Below are 18,025 nucleotides of genomic sequence, written 5' to 3'. Positions count from 1 at the left end.
AGATAATTTCGACTACACCGAGTTTTGAGAGGATACAAAGAATTCAAAACCAGGTGCTGGGTTCACAGTACTCTAAAATAACTTGATACTATTTGTGAGTTCGTTGTGATGGTCATCTCTTATTTTAAGCAGAGCTTCCAGTTTCAAAAATGTTGGGTTTGCAGGAAATTCGGAATATTATGCCTCCCTAATTCTTTTTGGGAGCTAATTTTAATTTTCCAATACAATGGAGTAGCATTAAGAGGTTTCCAATTCAGACAAACTTTCAAAAGTCTGAAATACCAAACACTTTTGAAAAACCAAACATGATTTAAAAAAAGAGACTCCAAATCGTAGTTTGAGCCACATGTGTCGTTGGAAAGAGAGGCCGCAATCTAATCTACGTATAGGTGCAATTGAAAAAGGAAAAACTCAAAGAATATGAAATAAAAAGGAGAACAAGATTAGAGAGCAAAAGAGAAATAGAAAAGATTGTGGAGATTAGAAAATAAATATATATTGTGAAGGTATTGGGTTGCCCAAAGAGACAGCATTTAGTGTTTAATGTAACCAAGAAAGAGAGATTGATTCTGAGAATTCTCAAATAGAAGGGAGAAATAGAGAGTAAATTGTTAAGGAAGGAGTAAGTGAGATTTCGAAAACTCGAAAACAAAAATGGGAGAATGAGTTTGGATAAACATATATCATCTCTCCGTCTCTAATGAGGTCTGATAACAAGAGGAATGACTCATTTCTCGTTATTCGACAGAGAAAGAGAGGAAGAGAGTCGAAGCATGTGCCTGGTTCTGATTATCACTAATGAGCTGAACTTTTGAAATTGGGGCTCAGGAGCTCTCGTGATATTTTGAGAGAAAAATAAAAATTTTGTTAATCAGATGTACTTTGAGAGATCCTAGGGGAATAATTTCAAGTCTTTCGAACACAGACAGTGATATTTATAGAGAAAGTGCACCTAATGGAACTTGCGATTCGAGCCAGTATGACGTTGAAAAATAGAAACATTGGATTCTGATTTCAGCTGTTTCAGTCGGAAACTGGGAAGTATTACAGGTGGAAACGATAATAAACAATATCAAAATTCCCCTTTTCCAATATTTACTCCTTTCATGGAAAGTTATATAAGACTTGAAATTAATGATGAAATGATTATATCAGTTTAACAACACCTCGATGACCACGAGAAACTGGCAACATGTTTCTTTTTTGGTGTCATTGCAGGTGGAGTTAACGAGATCAATTTTCGAATTTTTTCGGAACTCTGTCGTGGTTTCTATACTTATCAAACACCTGTTTTTGGGGGAAGAGCTTTTGGAAAAGTGCAGAAAATGACGGAATCAGGAATTTGAAATTATGGTTTTCGTGGACAGAATATCAGATGCGAGAATTCAAGAACTTGTTGAAACAGGAGATGCTAATATTCTTTGATTACAGAATGAGCAGAAAGAGCTAAATAGATCTATTTTTACTTTTCCTGTTTCTTGAAATTGAAAAAAAGAGAAACAATTTAGTTGCAGTAATTTGCCATTTTTGAACTAATCATGTTTCGAAAAGTTTCATATCATACACATCACAATAATGATCCGAATGATTATTGGTTCAAAATCTACAAAGCGAAACTCAATTTTTGTGAAAAAAAAACTGCGAACTAGTCAGAAGAACATTAACTACAAACAACCTTTTCATAGACGATTCATGTTTCAGAAAACTATTTCCTAGAGTTCATTCTCATGAGAGGAGACCCCGAACTTGAAAAAGAAACACTGAAATATCTTATCCACTTAAAAGTTCTGTGTATTATTGTCGCAACAAAAAAGTTCCGACATTTTTTCCCCTTCGGTGTTTGCGGACTCAAGCCAAAATTTGATAATTTTGGCTTGAGTCCGCAAACACCGATGAGGAAAAAATGTCGGAACTTTTTTATTTCGATAATACCTCTGTGTTGTTGTTGTGAATATAATTCACCTGATAGAACCAGATGGAGAAAAAGAAAAAAGAAGAAGAAATGAAGAAGAAACGCGACGAAAAAGAAGAAAAAGATGATGATGAAAACTTCTTTTTCGAGTATCCTAGGTAACGGCAGAAGAGCGGAAAATGAGAGAAAGAGGTCGAGATTTCGAAATTTCTAGAAGAGTGAAACATATAATTTGTGGAAGTACATAATTTATATTAGACGAAATACAATTTGTGTTTGGAAGTAATCAGAAGAGAGAGAATTTGTGTGGAGAGGGATGTGAGATAGAGGGAGAAAAAGGTTATTCTAGTCGGGTTAATCTCCGGTCTGCAAATAGAAAGAAGAAGAAGGAAATAGTCAGAATCTAAACTTCTCTGTTTCATATACAAGATGATACTCAATAAATATCTTATGTTCTAATAATGCTGTGTTAGCCGGAACACTAATCTCGCTTCCTAATCATGGTTCGTTCGAATCAGCGAAAAGTATCTCCAGGCAAAATACTGAAAAGTTTGCAAGTCTAAAGTTTCTGAATACATGGTGAAACTGGAGAAAAATCTGTATTAACTTCGTCAATTCTAGACTCCATAATCGCAATTCTTTTGAATGAGAGACAATAGGTTTTATCAGTTGATCTTTCGGGATAAACGTGGATGGATTATGACGAAATGAGAGAAGAGGAATATAGGGAAGAGGAATATTATTCTTTGAACAAAACTTAGGTATTTGGATCAATCAAAAGTATTGATAGAATAACCACTCGATCCATATACGAAGTTAATGATACAGAATATCTTTCAAAAAAAGTAAGTTGAAATTTAATGTTTCCATATTTTAATTAAATGTCATTCAAATTTGTTCAAACTATTCAGTACATAGAAATCGCCGCTGGAATGTGCAATTGAAAAATCTTGGGCACTCAATGTTGACATCGACTGAAACCTCCGTTTAGATAAATTTTGAATCTATCTTGATGCCAAAACCCATCGAGGCTTAAAAATATGGCTCTAATTAGACACCCGTCATCTGTTATCATGTTTACTGAAAATTCATAAAGCTGAATTAACTTGCTATTCTGAAAGAAATTTAATATCGTAAACAGCGGCGAAGCAGGGAAGCAAAAGAAGAAAAAGAATAAGTATGGAGGATCGAAGTGGAATAATTTCATTGAAATCGTAATAGAACTCCAAGAGCTCTTCTACTTAACATCGTAACTTTTGAAGCATTTAAATTAAAATGATTTTATTGTTTTTTTTTTGAGAAAAGCTGGAATTCATAAAAACAACGCCCGGCTCTCTAGATGTTCAAGATACGCAGAGTTGAGAATTTGGTTTTCTGATATTCAGTTGGTTTTACATAGGAGACGATCAGAGTTTTCCCTGCAATTCGATTTGCATTGTCCCAGGAAACCACGGAAGAGAGGCATCATAACCAAGGACGAACTTGAGACCGACATCATCAACAGTTTTCTTCCTGCTGTTGTTCATCTTTTGTCCAGAACCATGGTTATACGATATTTTCTGCTGTCCTTCCGGAATATTCTTCCAGAACAAAAGCAAAACATCATTGAGGCGCTAACAAGCTAACTAATAGTAAGCTTTCACTTGTAAGCTTTCACTCGGAAACATTTCACCAATAATGATCTTACAACATCTGCAGTTTCAGCAACAAGACTTGGTACTCTGCTGTTTTATTTCAGTGCTCATAGTTTATTTCAGTGTGCTTAGTTTTTATTTCAGTGGGCTACGAAGTATTTATGTCGAATCTTCGAACCTTCACCACTTCTTCCTACATATATTTTTAGAACTCCCATTCTATTTCCTTCCGATGCATTCAGTAACTTTCTCTTCTTTCCCTCTATCATCTCTAAAGAAATCCCGCATGATAAGTACTTTCTTCTCCTCCTCCACCCCCGCTACCATTTCTCTTTTCTTTGTCTTTTTTTTACCAAGATGATCACAGAGCACAGAGAGATTCGGAGACAGAAAAGAAGAAGCCGGATATCGGATAAAATTGAGAAAAGGACAGAGACAAAGACGGTAGTCAAACAATTTCCATGAGTTGCGAGAGTAAACTCTTTGAAAAGTTTGTTCTTAACCTAGTAGCTATATTTTCAGAAAGTGAGTATGCGGACGACGTAATTCTGAGGAGAAACAGTTTGAAAGTTAATTTTTGAATAAAAATAGTTCCGAATCTTAAGAAATTTGAAAATCACATAAATTGAAACCATAGCTAATTAAAAATTGCAGTTTCATAAATTTTTGAAAACTGTATTCATTCGAATGGTTTTTATTAGATTTAATAATTCAAATTCAATCTGTGTGACGTCATTCCAGATTCCAGAATCAACTTTTTCTCTTTTTCAATAAACCATCATTCTACAGTTTCTTTCTGTTCCCTGCAACACTTTTTCCCGAGAATATTCTCAAGCACTCGCTTCCCTGAATTCTCTGCGTCTCCCTCTCTCCCACACTCTCTCACTGATACTGTAGTTGAAGAGGCAGGAGGCGCCTAACGATGTTGGCTTCGAGGAGGGATCTTGCGGGAGCTCCTTTCGCAAATATCCATCTGAATCTCTTCGAGAACTGTAGTCTCTCAGTTGAAAAGCTCCCCCACAAAGACACACTTACCAGAGGGGAATAGAGAGAGTCGGCGGGAGGGCAATTCACTTTTCTTCGAAGCGAAAATCTCCTCTTTGGAAATCTACATTTTTCATTTTTCCCCTTTTCTTTGCTCTTTATCTTTTTACTGTTTCACGTTACTTACTTACCTTTGTGCTTGACGTTTTCAAAATAGTTCGGAAAACAATGTTTCAAAATTTAATTTTTCCTTTTTTCAGGTGAAACCATGAGTGACGTTGACGCCGATGAGGTTGGTTTTCTAAATTTTTTGAAATTAAAAATGAGGATACTGAATGCATCTGATTAGGTCGACAGGGAATCTAATGAAAAAATGGGTTTTAGTTTTGAAATTTGAAAATTTGGTATGAGAGTTGCAGCCTTATCCGCCTCATATGGATGCAGAAGTAAGTCCGAGAAGTGGAAGTTCTGTTGGTTATTTTCAGTTCGCTTTGTTCTTTCAGTGGAAAATTTCTCAGTTTCTTGTTTTTTTTTGTTTTTTAAGTTTTAGGTTTATTCATTTACACAAATTCTAAGTTAGCAAGCTCCAAAAGAGTCCAAGGAATACTTGTGGTACGGACAGCCTCTAACTTATAACTATCTTGAATCTCTGAGGATTTCGATCTAAGCTGAAAGTGAATTATTAGTAACCTCTTGTATCGTGGAGCCCGTACGTTTTCTCAAGAAAAAAGTTTTAGAGCCAAAAAAGACGTCAAGATCCGATAGAGTTATAAGCCATTTATTGTCTAGATCCGTTCGGGTCACAAGGTCGGTAAAGAGAAATAGACAGGCTGCGTTATCTACTAGCATTTGGAAATTATTTATTCACATAATAATCAATTGAAACAGCAGAAAAGTTCTTCAATTTTGAGAAACGTCAAACTATATATGCTTGAATCAAAACCTCAGTTGTCTCCTTTTTCTCTTGCTAGTATTTTTCGGTTGCACGACATCCACATTTTTAGTTCCACCTCAACCAATCATTGGTTCCCTTACACTGAAACCACTCATTTTTCTAGGCCCGCAAAATGGCGGAGCGTGAGCGCAAGAAGGAAGAGGTGCGTAAGCGTCTCGAGGAGGCTTCCAGAATGAAGAAGGCCAAGAAAGGATTCTTGACACCAGAGAGAAAGAAGAAGCTTCGTAAGCTTTTGATGATGAAGGCCGCTGAGGATTTGAAACAACAGCAGATGTTGAAGGAGCAAGAGAGACAACGTATCCTTCAAGAGAGAATCATTCCACTTCCAGATTTGGATCATGAAGGTTAGTTTAATATGAACACGGAAACTGATTCAAAACAGATCTAAATTCCAGATGACCTCGAGGCAGTCTACGAAGAGATCCGTGAGAGACTCATCGAGTTGGAATCGGAGAACTACGACGTCAGCTACATCGTTCGTCAAAAGGATTTCGAGATCAACGAGTTGACAATTGCTGTCAACGATCTTCGCGGAAAATTGTTAGTTTTTTTTCTATTTGTGTTGCTGTTTCAGTTTGAAGGTTAGAGAGATTCTCATAAGAACTTGTACTGGGACCTGTTTAATTGCACTGGAAACAACATCTCCTTCTCAAATTATGATTTGTTGTAAGCATGTACACATATCAAATTTTATAGTCTAGAACTTTTCATATTTCCACTTTAAAACAGAGATATTGGTGAAAGAACAAACTGTATTTTCTATTCTTACCACCTGACTTTAATTTCGACTATGTTCTTCGGTACACATAATAACTAACCAACTTTGCCTTCCCAATTAGAAGTTCACTGAAACATTGAAACTAAACAAGGGATTCCCCTCTATATCCCTCATATAAAATCACATTTTCAGCGTAAAACCAACATTGAAGAAGGTGTCGAAGACCGAAGGAAAGTTCGACAAACTGAAGAAGAAGGAGACCGCCAAAGTCGATTTCCGTGCTCAACTCAAGGTTGTCGACAAGAACGAATTCGCGATGGACGAGGAAGATACAGAGAAGAAGGAGAAGGCCACATGGGCAAAGTAAACGAAGAATTGAAACATCTGATGCACAATGAACAAATGGATTCGGACCCTGGACACCTCTTCTTTTTAACTGTTCTTTCTTTTTGATTTCCCCCATTTTGACCCTTCAAAACTACTTTCTTGTCTTGTTTTATTCCTTTTTTCTCTTTCTGTATCTTCTGCTTTTTCGGCAAATAAATCGGAAAACTGTAGGTTTTGGATTGTCTATGAACTTCAGTAAATAATCTTTAAAGGGTATCGCGCTTTTGGTGCTTGAAGTGATGTTTTTCAAACAGTTAAAAATTAAATTGGAAACATTTATTGAAGTTCATATATGGAAACTAAGAAGAAACATTCCGAATTCAAGGTACATTAAATAATTGATTAGAGATGCTATTACAATTTATTATTATTCACTGAACTTCAATCCCATACGAAAATATCGAAACTCTTTGCGTCTCCATCTAACAAAATAACAGTTGCCTTCGTACCATCCGCTCGTTGGAAATCGAATCCTCCTCTAATATTGATCTCCTCAGAAGCAGGAGATTCTCTGAATGTTCTGATGACATTCGGTTCCTGAACTGTATAAGTGATTCCTTTCATTACGGTTTCCTCTTGAAGAGGACCACTAAATCGATTCATGTATACAAATCGAAGGTGTTTGAGTCTCGGCATGGCACCAAATATGAATAATTTCAATAGTCTATTCAACCCTTTTTGTTTTATATTCGGAACAATACAGAAGATTATCAAACTATTACAAATCAGAACGTCATCTATATCCAATCGATGACACTTGATAGAATCCAGATTTTGCATCAAAACTTTCTGCAAATCCAATTTGTTTTCGAATGGATTTCGACGCAAAACAATTGCTCTGAAATTGCGAACAGTTTCCATTATGCATCGAAAATTATAGTCTGGCACTAGGAAAGCGAAAAAAAGTTTATATATTTCGATTCCTTGAATAGTTCGACACAAAGAATCCAAGCTCCAGACAACACTATTACTTGCAATATATAATTCAATCAGACTCGATTGATTGAATATAAAAAGTAAATGTTTGATCCAATCTCCAACATCGAATCCACGATTTCTCCATTCGAATTTCTCATAGTTCATACATAAATACAACATTTCCGATTGTCTCATGTCTTTTACATAGGACCTTCCGACCTGCGGTTGTGGATTTCTGTTCAAAACAAAATAACAATCCACCCCATTAAAAATACCATGAATTCTCACTTCTGTACACATTTTCATTTTCAAATTTTCCACCTTGTACTGTTTCAGGGAATGGAACAGATTCATGGTTTTTTGAGAGCAAAGGGAGAATGAAATACTGAAATTAATTCAATTTTTTCAGCTAGAAAATCAAAAAAAAACTCACGCTTCGTTTATCTCCAGATTACATAATACTTCATGAATTACTTTTTCGGGCAATTTAAGAAGACGTAGAGGTGAAACAACATTTTTAGCCATAATTCTTTTTGATCACAATAATCAATATGCGGAAAAGCAAGCGACGACGTCGAGGAGGCTCTCCTTCCCGACATACGTGTTTTGGGAAAACCTCATTCGTTGTGAGACCCAATTATCTATGAACCGTTTAGGTTCGGATTCATCAATTTATGGAAATAAATAAAAATAGATACATACAATCCGTCAAATGAGACAATAAATAGATACACCGTGATTTGGAAAAAGAACGGGGGAAAATTGAAATCGCACGGGATTTTCGAAGAGATTACAGGGGAAAAAATATATATATAGACAAAAATGATTAAAATATGATAGGGAGAGAAATTGATAAGTTGGTTTTAAATGATTAAAATATTTGTGAATACTTATATTTGGAAATCAAAGAAAGGTTCATTATTAGGTGGGGGCGCCGGACCCGGTGGCATATCTATATCAGGAACATCAAACTCTGGATTTATAACTTCCTCGACAACCATTGGAGGGCCATCGGCTTCAGCTGGTGGTGCTTCAATTTCTTCACGGTGTCGTTCTTTCTCCTGTTTGATCAACTTCTTGTATTCTTTCTTCAGTGCCAGATACTTTTTCAGTGATAAAACTTGAACATCTTCGAAGAATCTCCGAACTTGTCCTCCTGGAATGTGCTTCGCCAACTTTCTACTCATCTTCTTCCTCATTCTCTTCTTCACTGTTACGCGTACTCCGTGTACATATCTTTTAACATAAATCGTTCCTCTTGGTATTCTATGCTTCTTCGCCCACAACGCTGCCTTCAATCTCTTCTTTCTTTTTTCTTCCATTTCTAGTTTCCTTTTTTCCGCCCTCTTCTTCAGATATTTTATATTCTTCTTACGTTTTCGACGATTGATATAGTAGGGAAACGGAGCGTTCGACGTTGATTCTTCTTCATCTTCAGGGGATGCTGGAGGAGGACGACGACCCGAACGAGATGTTCTGGCTTTTTGTCGAGGGAATCCCGCCATCTGATACAATAAATAATTTCACAACTTTTCTTACAATTATCCCAGCTGGAACTAACAATTCGATGTCGTTCTGCGTATCTGACTTTCGCTCTAGGGTCAATGATACCAGCTCTTCGAAGACATATATATTCTATTCTACGGAGCGCTCTAAATCTTCGTTTCAATCTTAACAGCCTGACATACATTGGCCACGGTCTTCGCTTTCGTCGTTGTTTCAAAAATCTCATTTCTCGAATTAATTTCTTCATATAAAGTTCTTGATATTTCGGTCTTGGTCGAGGGATTTCTCGAGGAACCACTGGAACAAGATCCTCGATACTCACTATCAGGTATTTTTTGGCGAGGGTTGGACAGTGAAAATGTTAAAAGGGCCATGTGGCCATTGAATAGGGCAAATTGCCCACAAAAAGGGCCACATGTCCCAGTGGGCACTAGTTTGGCGCGGGTTGGGCACAAGCTGGAGAGTTGGTTTCCGAAAGGAGTGGCTGGTTGGATGTGGGCACGAGTTGGGCACCTGTTTGGCCCCGGTTGGGCACCACATCGGCACGGAGTGGGCACAAGTTGAGAAATCGCGCTCTACTGCACACGCTGATTTTTCACCACGATTTTTCTAATGTATTTCTTTTTTTTCAATTCTTTCGTCCTTCTATTTTATGCTACTTTTTTCAATTAGAAGATGAGACAATCTACACAGATCCGCCGATAAAACAGGTAAGACGCTACTATTTTCTTTTTTCTTTCAATTTTTGACAAATTTCAGCTTAACGAGAAATAAATTCAACAATACGAGCATCATCATCAACTATGCGCTTCGGCTACTCCACTGCTCGTCTCTGTTAATTTCAGCATTTACTTTAGATTTTTCGTTTTAATTTGTATATTTGTAACTTTTACTAAAAATTATTTTTTCTAAAATCTTGATTTTTTGATGTTGGTCTGTAGAAGAACTCAAAACGCGTCTTTTGGTACATGTTTTGGCTAATTTGGAGCATTTTTTGATGAGTTATGATGATTTTCCCGAGTACACTACATTTGACTTCTGGAGCTCTGGCACGATGCTTACGGTTTTAGAAATCAATTCAACATAATTTTTGTTTATCTGAGCATTTTCCATCATTTTGACTTTAAAAACTAAATAACTCCAAGAGAAAAATATAAAGTATTTTTTCGAATTTTCAAATCACGATCAGGAAAAGTGAATTATTGAAAAAAATCAGAACTGAAACTTTTACAAAAAACTTTTTTTCTTGTTACTGGATATTTCAGCAATCTTTCAAAATAAAGTTTATTCAAAACGGATACGATTCAGCTGAGTTACACATGAAAGTATGAATCTGCCCTCACCTATGCTCGCTACTGTATAAGACGTCGGGTGTATTGACAATAACATTCAAATTATTGACAATAACAAATTACTGAGATTGAAGAACGTATGGTTGAAGTTTAAAAAGGATAATGCCCCTCAATGGCAGACAATTAGCCGTTGGGTCCATCGTTTCAAAAATACTGGATTTTCTTTGACCGAAGAAGCACGTTCTGGAAGACCAGTGGAGTTCGACATTGACAAGTTACGGGAGATAGTGGAATGTGACCCATTTCAATCCACTCGTGAACTGGCAACAGTAATGGGCTCAACTCACTCTGCGGTAGAAAGAGGACTGGGAGCTCTTGGCAAGTTAAAAAAATGGGATGATGGATACCAGACAAATTGTCTAACTTTGACCTTGAGCGGTGGGTTGTGGAGAGCCCAGTGGGTTGTTGCTGATAAACAGCCAGGGGATGTCGTCAAACAGGAGTTATACCCAAAGAAAATAGTGCTCTCCGTCTGGTGGTCTGTTCAAGGAGTGCTTTATTGGGAACTGCTTCCCAAGGGAAAAACTATCACCGCCGACTACTATTCTTCTCAATTACAAAAGGTGAAGTCCAAACTGAAAACCTCCCCTCTACACGGTCACAGAGTCCACTACCTCCATGACAACGCAAGACCACACACCACAAAGACGACCAAGTGTCTCCTGGCTACATTTCACTGGACAGTCCTTGCGCACCCTCCGTACAGCCCTGATCTCGCTCCTTTGGATTGCCATCTGTTCAGCGACATGCATCGATCCCTTGAAGGCCAGGACTTCAAAACAAAGTCAGAGGTCAAGAAATGGTTAAAGAAGTATTTTGGCTCGAAGCAGCCTGAGTTTTGGCGGAAAGGTATTGAATCTCTACCTACTAAATGGCAAACAGTCGTGGATAAAAGCGGTCACTATGTTTGATTTTTGTAATATTCTGGCTTTGAATAAATTCGATTTCAATAATGTTCGAAAACTTATGGGACAACCTAATACAATTTTTTGTTGCTTCATAACTATTTACAATTAGAGAGAACCAGAAAGTTCTGATCCGGGGAACCCCTGCCCAAATTTTCCGCTGCCGACCGCCGAGGATCAAATTTGGTCCAAATTAGGACCAGATTTGATGCCTATTTTGTATCGTTTTGACGCCGAGTGTTCATCCGCGTTTGGACCAAATTTCATCCGGAGCAGTTTGCCTGTGCAGTCGAAAACGTGTCAAAGGGAGGGAAGTCACATCTTGGGAACTGGTGAGAAGTGAGGAAAGGAGGTTTACTGTGTTGAATCTGAGCCAAACTTTGAGAGCCCATAACTCGGAGCAGAATGTCGAGCGTGTTCCAATATTTTGTGGGAGCTCTATTGGGGTGGTCCTTGAGCTCCCACCAAAGTTTTATCAAATTCCAAATTACTCTTTTGACCTGTATAGGTCATTTTTGCTGGCATTAAGGATCACTTGAAAGGTTCCCTTGTAAGTTTGACACCGGCCCCCGGCCAACAGTTTTCAAAAAATGCCTATTCTGAAGCCGTTTCGTTGTTTCTGTTTGAAAAACATTTCTCTCCTTTTTTCCAAAAATTTTAACTTTTCAGTTTTATTTTCTGCTTGTGCACATATCCATTTATGGGATGGATTGGGCGGAGAGACGGAGGCTGGCTGGAGGAGACGATCATCAAGGACAACTCAACACTTGAATTGGATGAGAGAAAAAGTGTAAAATTCAAGAATTTTCAATATTACATAAGAAAATGACATATTTATTACTGTAAAAAACAACTGGCAGGCAACAACAAAAACAAGATGAAATTAAAACATGGACAATTGCAATTAAAATTCAATTAGATTTGGAATAACTGGTTGAGGCTAACATGACTCCTTTACAAGAGAATTATGAAGAAAAGAAAACAATTTCAGGAAATATTATGTTGCCACAAGCAAGAACACTCCCATCAAGCTATTCGGATGTGTCTCCATCAATCCCTTATCCAACTCCCTCAATTCCGTTTCCTTCACATAAATATTCAAGTTGAGTATGAAATGATTATCCATATCCTTCACCTGAAATCGTCTCCCAACCCATTTAATCATATTCAATCTCTTTGGACCACTTTCGACAATTTCAAATGGGACAAACAAACGGATACATTCCACTCGATCACTGAGCAACGAGTATTCTGCTGGAATTTCAGCCAACTCTTCAGTATTTCCCACTTTAAAACTGCGAATCTCTGTGAAAAACTGAATATCCACTTCGAGTTTCCGTTGTTTCTCCAATTGAATGACTCTCAATATATTCCTCATGAACTCTTCCAAACTACAACTGTGTTCATGTTTCCAGTGACTGAAATCAATAGATAATTTGTCCATTCGGAATAGTCTTCGGAGGTTTGCAATGTAGTTCTCGAATCTCTTCTCGTAAACTGTTTCTGGGTTACTGTACATCAGGCCACCAGCACAATCGTATGAATTCGCTAATCTGACGGAAACATGTTGGAGTTTCAAATCACCGGATTGACCCGTTTTCCAGTATGGATCATCTAGCTTGATCTTCGCGAAGTAACCTTCATCTATCCATTTCTCACAGCATATTTTTTCAACTGTGCATGTAATCATATTCATTCGAATTGTTTTCACATTCCATTTCCTTATCATAGCGTCCAATACTTCCCGTGGCATCGCGAAATGAGAATTTATCTTTACTCCGTCAACGTAGTATTCTCTCAACTCGCATATCCATAGAACCAGTGTGTCACATGAAATAGAGGGTCGTATAATGTTATCTAACTGCTTGAGACACTCCTCTTTTGTAGTCGATTTCAGTGTACAGTCATTGGCGACAATTTCGAGTAATCTGAATTATCAAGTACTTATTGTGGCCACTTATGTTATTTTCACATTATAATGTATGCATTTCGGCGAGTTCATTACAATCCGCTGAAAGCGATCGCCGGAAAGTTTGGTCAGTGAGAAAGTTCTAGAAATTTCCTTTCTGGCGTTATTTTCGATAGTCTTTACATTAGTGTCTTTCTATCAATACTTGGCGCATTCTATGAAATTTATTTAGGAACACAAACAATATGATCGAAAGTACCGTCAAAATCAAAAAATAATAAACACGTTGAAATTCTAGTCCACCGCCCATTTCACTGACCAAACTTTCAGAACAGACCGCAATACGCCTTTAATGGTGCTTATTGTATTAATAATTTAAAATAAAAACCACTCACTTATCAGAAATATGCAGTTTTCTGTAATGAATTGAATTCTTAATCCTTTTCAACATTCGAAATCTCAATGGTCCATACTCCACACATCGTCTTGCCATATTTGCACAATTCATACATCCTTCACACACGTCTTCCAGCCCGATCAATCTGCGGACACTTTCGCCTGTAATGTATTAGATTGGCTCTCAAAATAGTGCTTTAAGTGTTTGTATATCGACGGTGAGAGTTCCCAGGTCAATTAGGCCAGGATAGCAACAGAAGCATCTAGTTTTCGGCACACTTTGAAACGATTTTTGTGAAAAACTGCAAAACACTTTTCCGAAAGTACTACACAGGCTTCAAATATTGTATGACACCCGACGATGTAAACTTACGATTCCCGCCAATCAAATCCGAGTAAATTATGTCATGGAGGTTTCGAGCGAACATCTCTTCAGGATGCCATAAGTACTTTGTGATGATTTCTTCCACTTTCACACCGGCCACTTTGTTGAGAAAACTGGAAATACATTTGATACAAATTACAAAAGAGTAATTATAAACTCACTTGAAATATGCGGGAATTATTGATTTCTTTATTTTCCGGTAGTTTATGAAAATCCAATCCTTTGCGGTTTCCTCACATCTCTCCGCTTTTCCAATAAACTCTATTTTCATTTTTCGATGATTTCTTCGAATTATCCGAAGAAATAGGGAATTGAATAATTTATTGATTAATCGGGTGCTTAAATTACTCTCACAATTCCAGGTTAGGTGTCTGACAATGATTTCGAGTAGATGGGGGTTATCGAATACATTGGAGCTGAGGGACTCATCTAAAACGTCCAAAGAATTGGAATCTGACATGGTATACAAAGGGAGGAATGAAAGAATATTCTGTGTAAATGGGCAGATTGAGAAGAGAAGACAGGTGGCAGAGGGGGGAAAGCAATATCGATTGAGCCAGTTTCTCACGGGAGTACTGCTTGTTGACTTTGGACACATTTAAGGTCTTGCGAAGAAAACTATAGTGTTCCGAGGTTTTGGGAAAATTTCTGTTGAATACTCTCAGGGAATTCTCGGCAAGGGTTGGGCATCGGGTGGGCATCAGGTAGGCGAATTGCCTACAGTATGAGCCTTCATTTAGGGCGAATCGCCGGCGTTTTGGGCGAAGTGCCCAGTGGGCGAGGGTTGGGCGACGGTTAGGTCGAAGAATTGAGAAAGGAGGAGTGGTGGGGCAGGGCGAAGTGCCCATTTGTAGGGCGATTCGCCCAGTTTATGAACGCGCGCTCTATCGTACTGGAAAAATCATTTCAATTTTTCATTTCTTTCATTACTATTCTGCATTAATTCTTTGTTTCAAGCACACTATTCTTTTATGAATATGAGAAAAGGACACCGTGCGACCAAAGAAGAAAGGTTTGTAAGTGATAAATTACACAAATGAATTCTAAAAAAATGTTTAAGACTTCGGAAAATTATTCGTCGGAAAGGATAGGGGGTCTTTTTTTTTCGAAATATCCAGTGTTGACTGGGTGTTTCTCAAAATGTAGTGGAACAATCATTCCGAGAAGAAGAGATAACCCCATTATGGATAGATTTCGACACAGTTTCAGATCAATCATCTGAAAACCAAATAATTTTTTTTCAAAACTAATATTTTTCATACCTGTAGATTACTCAACGCGACTCCCCCAATCATTGATATTCCCATAGTGAGAATTCCTCCAACCAGAGCATCAGGAATCGATGCAAGAATAGCGGCAAATTTTGAGAATAAACCAAGAAGAATCAAGACGAAACCAGCGAATTGCATAGTGGTACGACTGGCGACTTTAGTGATATGGATGAGTGCAATGTTTTCAGCATAAGTGGTAACACCACTACTTACACCACTGATTGCGGCGATTAGACTTCCAAAACCTAGAAATGTTGATTGAAATGGTGAGAAATCGAAGAAATATGTACTGTTTTAGAGTAACTAGATATTCTGACAACAACTTATCTAGTTAATGCTTTGGATGATGTGAATCCCTTGAATATTTAAAATAACTCTATACATTTTTTTTCTCTCCTTAACTAACATGATGATTTTTCTAGAATTGGATCTACTCCATATAAAAATTAGCTCGAATAAAAGCTGAATAATTTGTTGACGAAAAATTTCGGTTTCGAGGTAGTTATGAATTTGGATATTAATTTGGATGTTAGTGAATAACTTGGATATTTAAAACTATTCAAACTTGTTTAGAAATTATTTCATCGTTTCGTAACGATGATAAACTCTAGTATTTATCTCATGACAATAGTTAGTGCCGAGTTTTACTTCATAAAAGTTTACCTTCCATAGCAATCGCTCTATTGATAGCATCCTTCGGTGGCGGTTTCTGTTGACTTGTTCTCGCAAGTAGATCATAACTTCCGATGTTTTCGATTATCGAAGCTAACACTGATGCCACGTAACCAAGGCTGTCGCACGGCCGGCCGCGGCCGGCCGAGGTAGGGCCGCGGCCTCGGCCGGCCGCGAGAAGAAAAAAGTGAAAAAGCCGCGGCCGGCCGAGGTACTAATCTAACAACCAGGGTTCGACCCCCACTACTGGCAAACCTTTATTGTTTTTTGTTTTTGACATTTTGGTACGAATCTGACAACCAGGGTTCGACCCCCACTACTGGCAAAACTTTTTGTTTTTTGTTTTTGACATTTTGGTACGAATCTGACAACCAGGATGTCAGATTGGTAACAGAAAAAAACCGAAGAAAAAACTTTTCAAAAACAACCAAGTTTTCCAACATTTAAAAATGCCGCGGCTTTTTCATTTTTTCTCTCTCGCGACCGGCCGAGGCCGCGGCCCTACCTCGGCCGGCCGTGCGACAGCCTTGCACCGGAGGGGTTGGGGACCGATCCCCGGTTGTCAGATCGGTGCCAAAATGTAAAAAACAAAAAACAAAACAGTCTTGCCAGTAGTGGGGGTCGAACCCTGGTTGTCAGATTCGTACCAAAATGTCAAAAACAAAAAACAAAAAAGTTTTGCCACGAGTGGGGGTCGAACCCTGGTTGTCAGATTGGTGCCAAAATGTAAAAAACAAAAAACAAAACAGTTTTGCCAGTAGTGGGGGTCGAACCCTGGTTGTCAGATTTGTACCAAAAAGTCAAAAGTATATCAAGTCATGTTTTCAGTTGATATGCTAGAAAGCCGCGGCCGGCCGAGGCCGAGGCCGCGGCCGGCCGCGGCTTTTTGAGATTTTCAACAGCCTTGCACGTAACCAAAGAAGATTCCAGCACTGATTTTCGGGAATCCAAATGGTACTGAAATTGACTCCTCTCACTAGAAAATTCCAGAAATACCTACGGGGTAATGGAACTTGGAACCAAGGAGATTCTCTCAAAACCATCATTGTCAGATTGTTATCAGTTCTAGCCGCACCATTGTATGGTTCCAAATCAGTGATTGTCATGATAAAACACATGAACCAAACGAGAAGCTTACTAAGGAGGTACTGAAATTACCTCGATCCATATTCCTCAATAAAGTTCTAAACTCACTGGAAACCAATAGTAACATCGGATGTAAGACATAAAGAAAGAACCATGAATGATCATCAATATCCCTCCCAGTTTCACAAAGGATTCTCCACTACGGAATTCTACTATCTTCGGAATCAGTTTCATTTTGGCAGACGTGTTGGAATAACGGGAATCTAAGGATATCCGTAGAGAATACTTTTATTTCACCAGGACAGAAAAATTCAGTTTTCAATTAGCTACTGAGAACTTTGAGTTTGACAATCTGGGATGTGAGAATGGTTCTACAGGAAAAGGCAAGTCAAGACTTCAAGATCAAACTAGTCAGATTTCACAGGCATTTACTCAGTCCTACTGATCAGAGAAGCAAGAGTTTGACACAACTCGGCATCTCAAAACTAAGAACTTTTAATAAGACGACATTGGTTATCACTGAAGTTAAAGACCCTAGAGAAATTGGAAAATCATGAGAAAAACAAATATTGAGGAATTACTGAAATTTCAAGTTATTATTTTCTCATAAGGGAGGATAAGCTAACAACAAAGTGCAATATACCACCAGCTGTTCATGTTAGTCCTCATGTTATAAGTGGTGGATGGAATCCAAGTGGCTTTGGCCCACGGTTTGGGACTCGGAGATCTAGTCTACCCAGACTATTGATATAGCCGGTTGGATATAGGAAGATGAATGGAGCTTATAGTACTTGCTCCGTACTACAGTCCTGAATATTTCATCTTGAGTAAGGACAACGGTACAGGCTATCACGCTGAGCTACTTAGTCCCGCTAAGGAAGTAGCCACGAGAGTGCGTCCATCTAGCAATAAACAAGACAGGACTCAGGGAATTTTGGGCGATTTGCCCATCAATTGGGCAGGCTTGCCGCCACGATGGCGGCAAGGCCGCCCAAATTGAGGGCGAGTTGCCCATTTTATGTTGTTTCTAGTGTG

The 18,025-nt window shown here is 38.2% G+C and overlaps 6 protein-coding genes across 6 annotated transcripts; 1 reads left to right on the top strand and 5 right to left on the bottom strand.

The window, feature by feature from the left end:
• Nucleotides 1-5,597: 5,597 nt before the first annotated feature.
• GCK72_013509 (uncharacterized protein) lies at nt 5,598-6,570 on the top strand (the record flags this gene model as incomplete). Its single annotated transcript, XM_003089710.2, has 3 exons — nt 5,598-5,829; nt 5,881-6,025; nt 6,396-6,570. 3 exons carry the CDS (start codon nt 5,598-5,600, stop codon nt 6,568-6,570), a joined length of 552 nt encoding a protein of 183 aa, XP_003089758.2.
• Nucleotides 6,346-6,666, bottom strand: GCK72_013508 (uncharacterized protein; the record flags this gene model as incomplete). The annotated part of the gene is made up of 1 exon (XM_053729875.1): nt 6,346-6,666. The coding sequence occupies one exon, from the start codon at nt 6,664-6,666 to the stop codon at nt 6,346-6,348; it is 321 nt and encodes a 106-aa protein (XP_053584647.1).
• A 305-nt stretch (nt 6,667-6,971) lies between these two features.
• Nucleotides 6,972-7,451, bottom strand: GCK72_013507 (uncharacterized protein; the record flags this gene model as incomplete). Its single annotated transcript, XM_003089711.2, has 1 exon — nt 6,972-7,451. The coding sequence occupies one exon, from the start codon at nt 7,449-7,451 to the stop codon at nt 6,972-6,974; it is 480 nt and encodes a 159-aa protein (XP_003089759.2).
• A 947-nt stretch (nt 7,452-8,398) lies between these two features.
• On the bottom strand, nt 8,399-9,013 carry GCK72_013506 (uncharacterized protein; the record flags this gene model as incomplete). Its single annotated transcript, XM_053729874.1, has 1 exon — nt 8,399-9,013. The coding sequence occupies one exon, from the start codon at nt 9,011-9,013 to the stop codon at nt 8,399-8,401; it is 615 nt and encodes a 204-aa protein (XP_053584646.1).
• A 3,255-nt stretch (nt 9,014-12,268) lies between these two features.
• On the bottom strand, nt 12,269-14,232 carry GCK72_013505 (uncharacterized protein; the record flags this gene model as incomplete). Its single annotated transcript, XM_053729873.1, has 4 exons — nt 12,269-13,199; nt 13,576-13,738; nt 13,950-14,074; nt 14,123-14,232. 4 exons carry the CDS (start codon nt 14,230-14,232, stop codon nt 12,269-12,271), a joined length of 1,329 nt encoding a protein of 442 aa, XP_053584645.1.
• Nucleotides 14,233-15,032: 800 nt separating this feature from the next.
• GCK72_013504 (uncharacterized protein) lies at nt 15,033-17,224 on the bottom strand (the record flags this gene model as incomplete). The annotated part of the gene is made up of 5 exons (XM_053729872.1): nt 15,033-15,179; nt 15,224-15,477; nt 16,805-16,861; nt 16,905-17,052; nt 17,099-17,224. The coding sequence occupies 5 exons, from the start codon at nt 17,222-17,224 to the stop codon at nt 15,033-15,035; spliced, it is 732 nt and encodes a 243-aa protein (XP_053584644.1).
• Between the last annotated feature and the right edge of the window lie 801 nt (nt 17,225-18,025).

The sequence above is a fragment of the Caenorhabditis remanei genome, chromosome IV (assembly GCF_010183535.1).
Source record: "Caenorhabditis remanei strain PX506 chromosome IV, whole genome shotgun sequence".
NCBI lineage: Eukaryota > Metazoa > Nematoda > Chromadorea > Rhabditida > Rhabditidae > Caenorhabditis > Caenorhabditis remanei.
The sequence above is the reverse complement of the archived record's forward strand: the minus strand, read 5'-3'. Positions and strand labels throughout refer to the sequence as shown.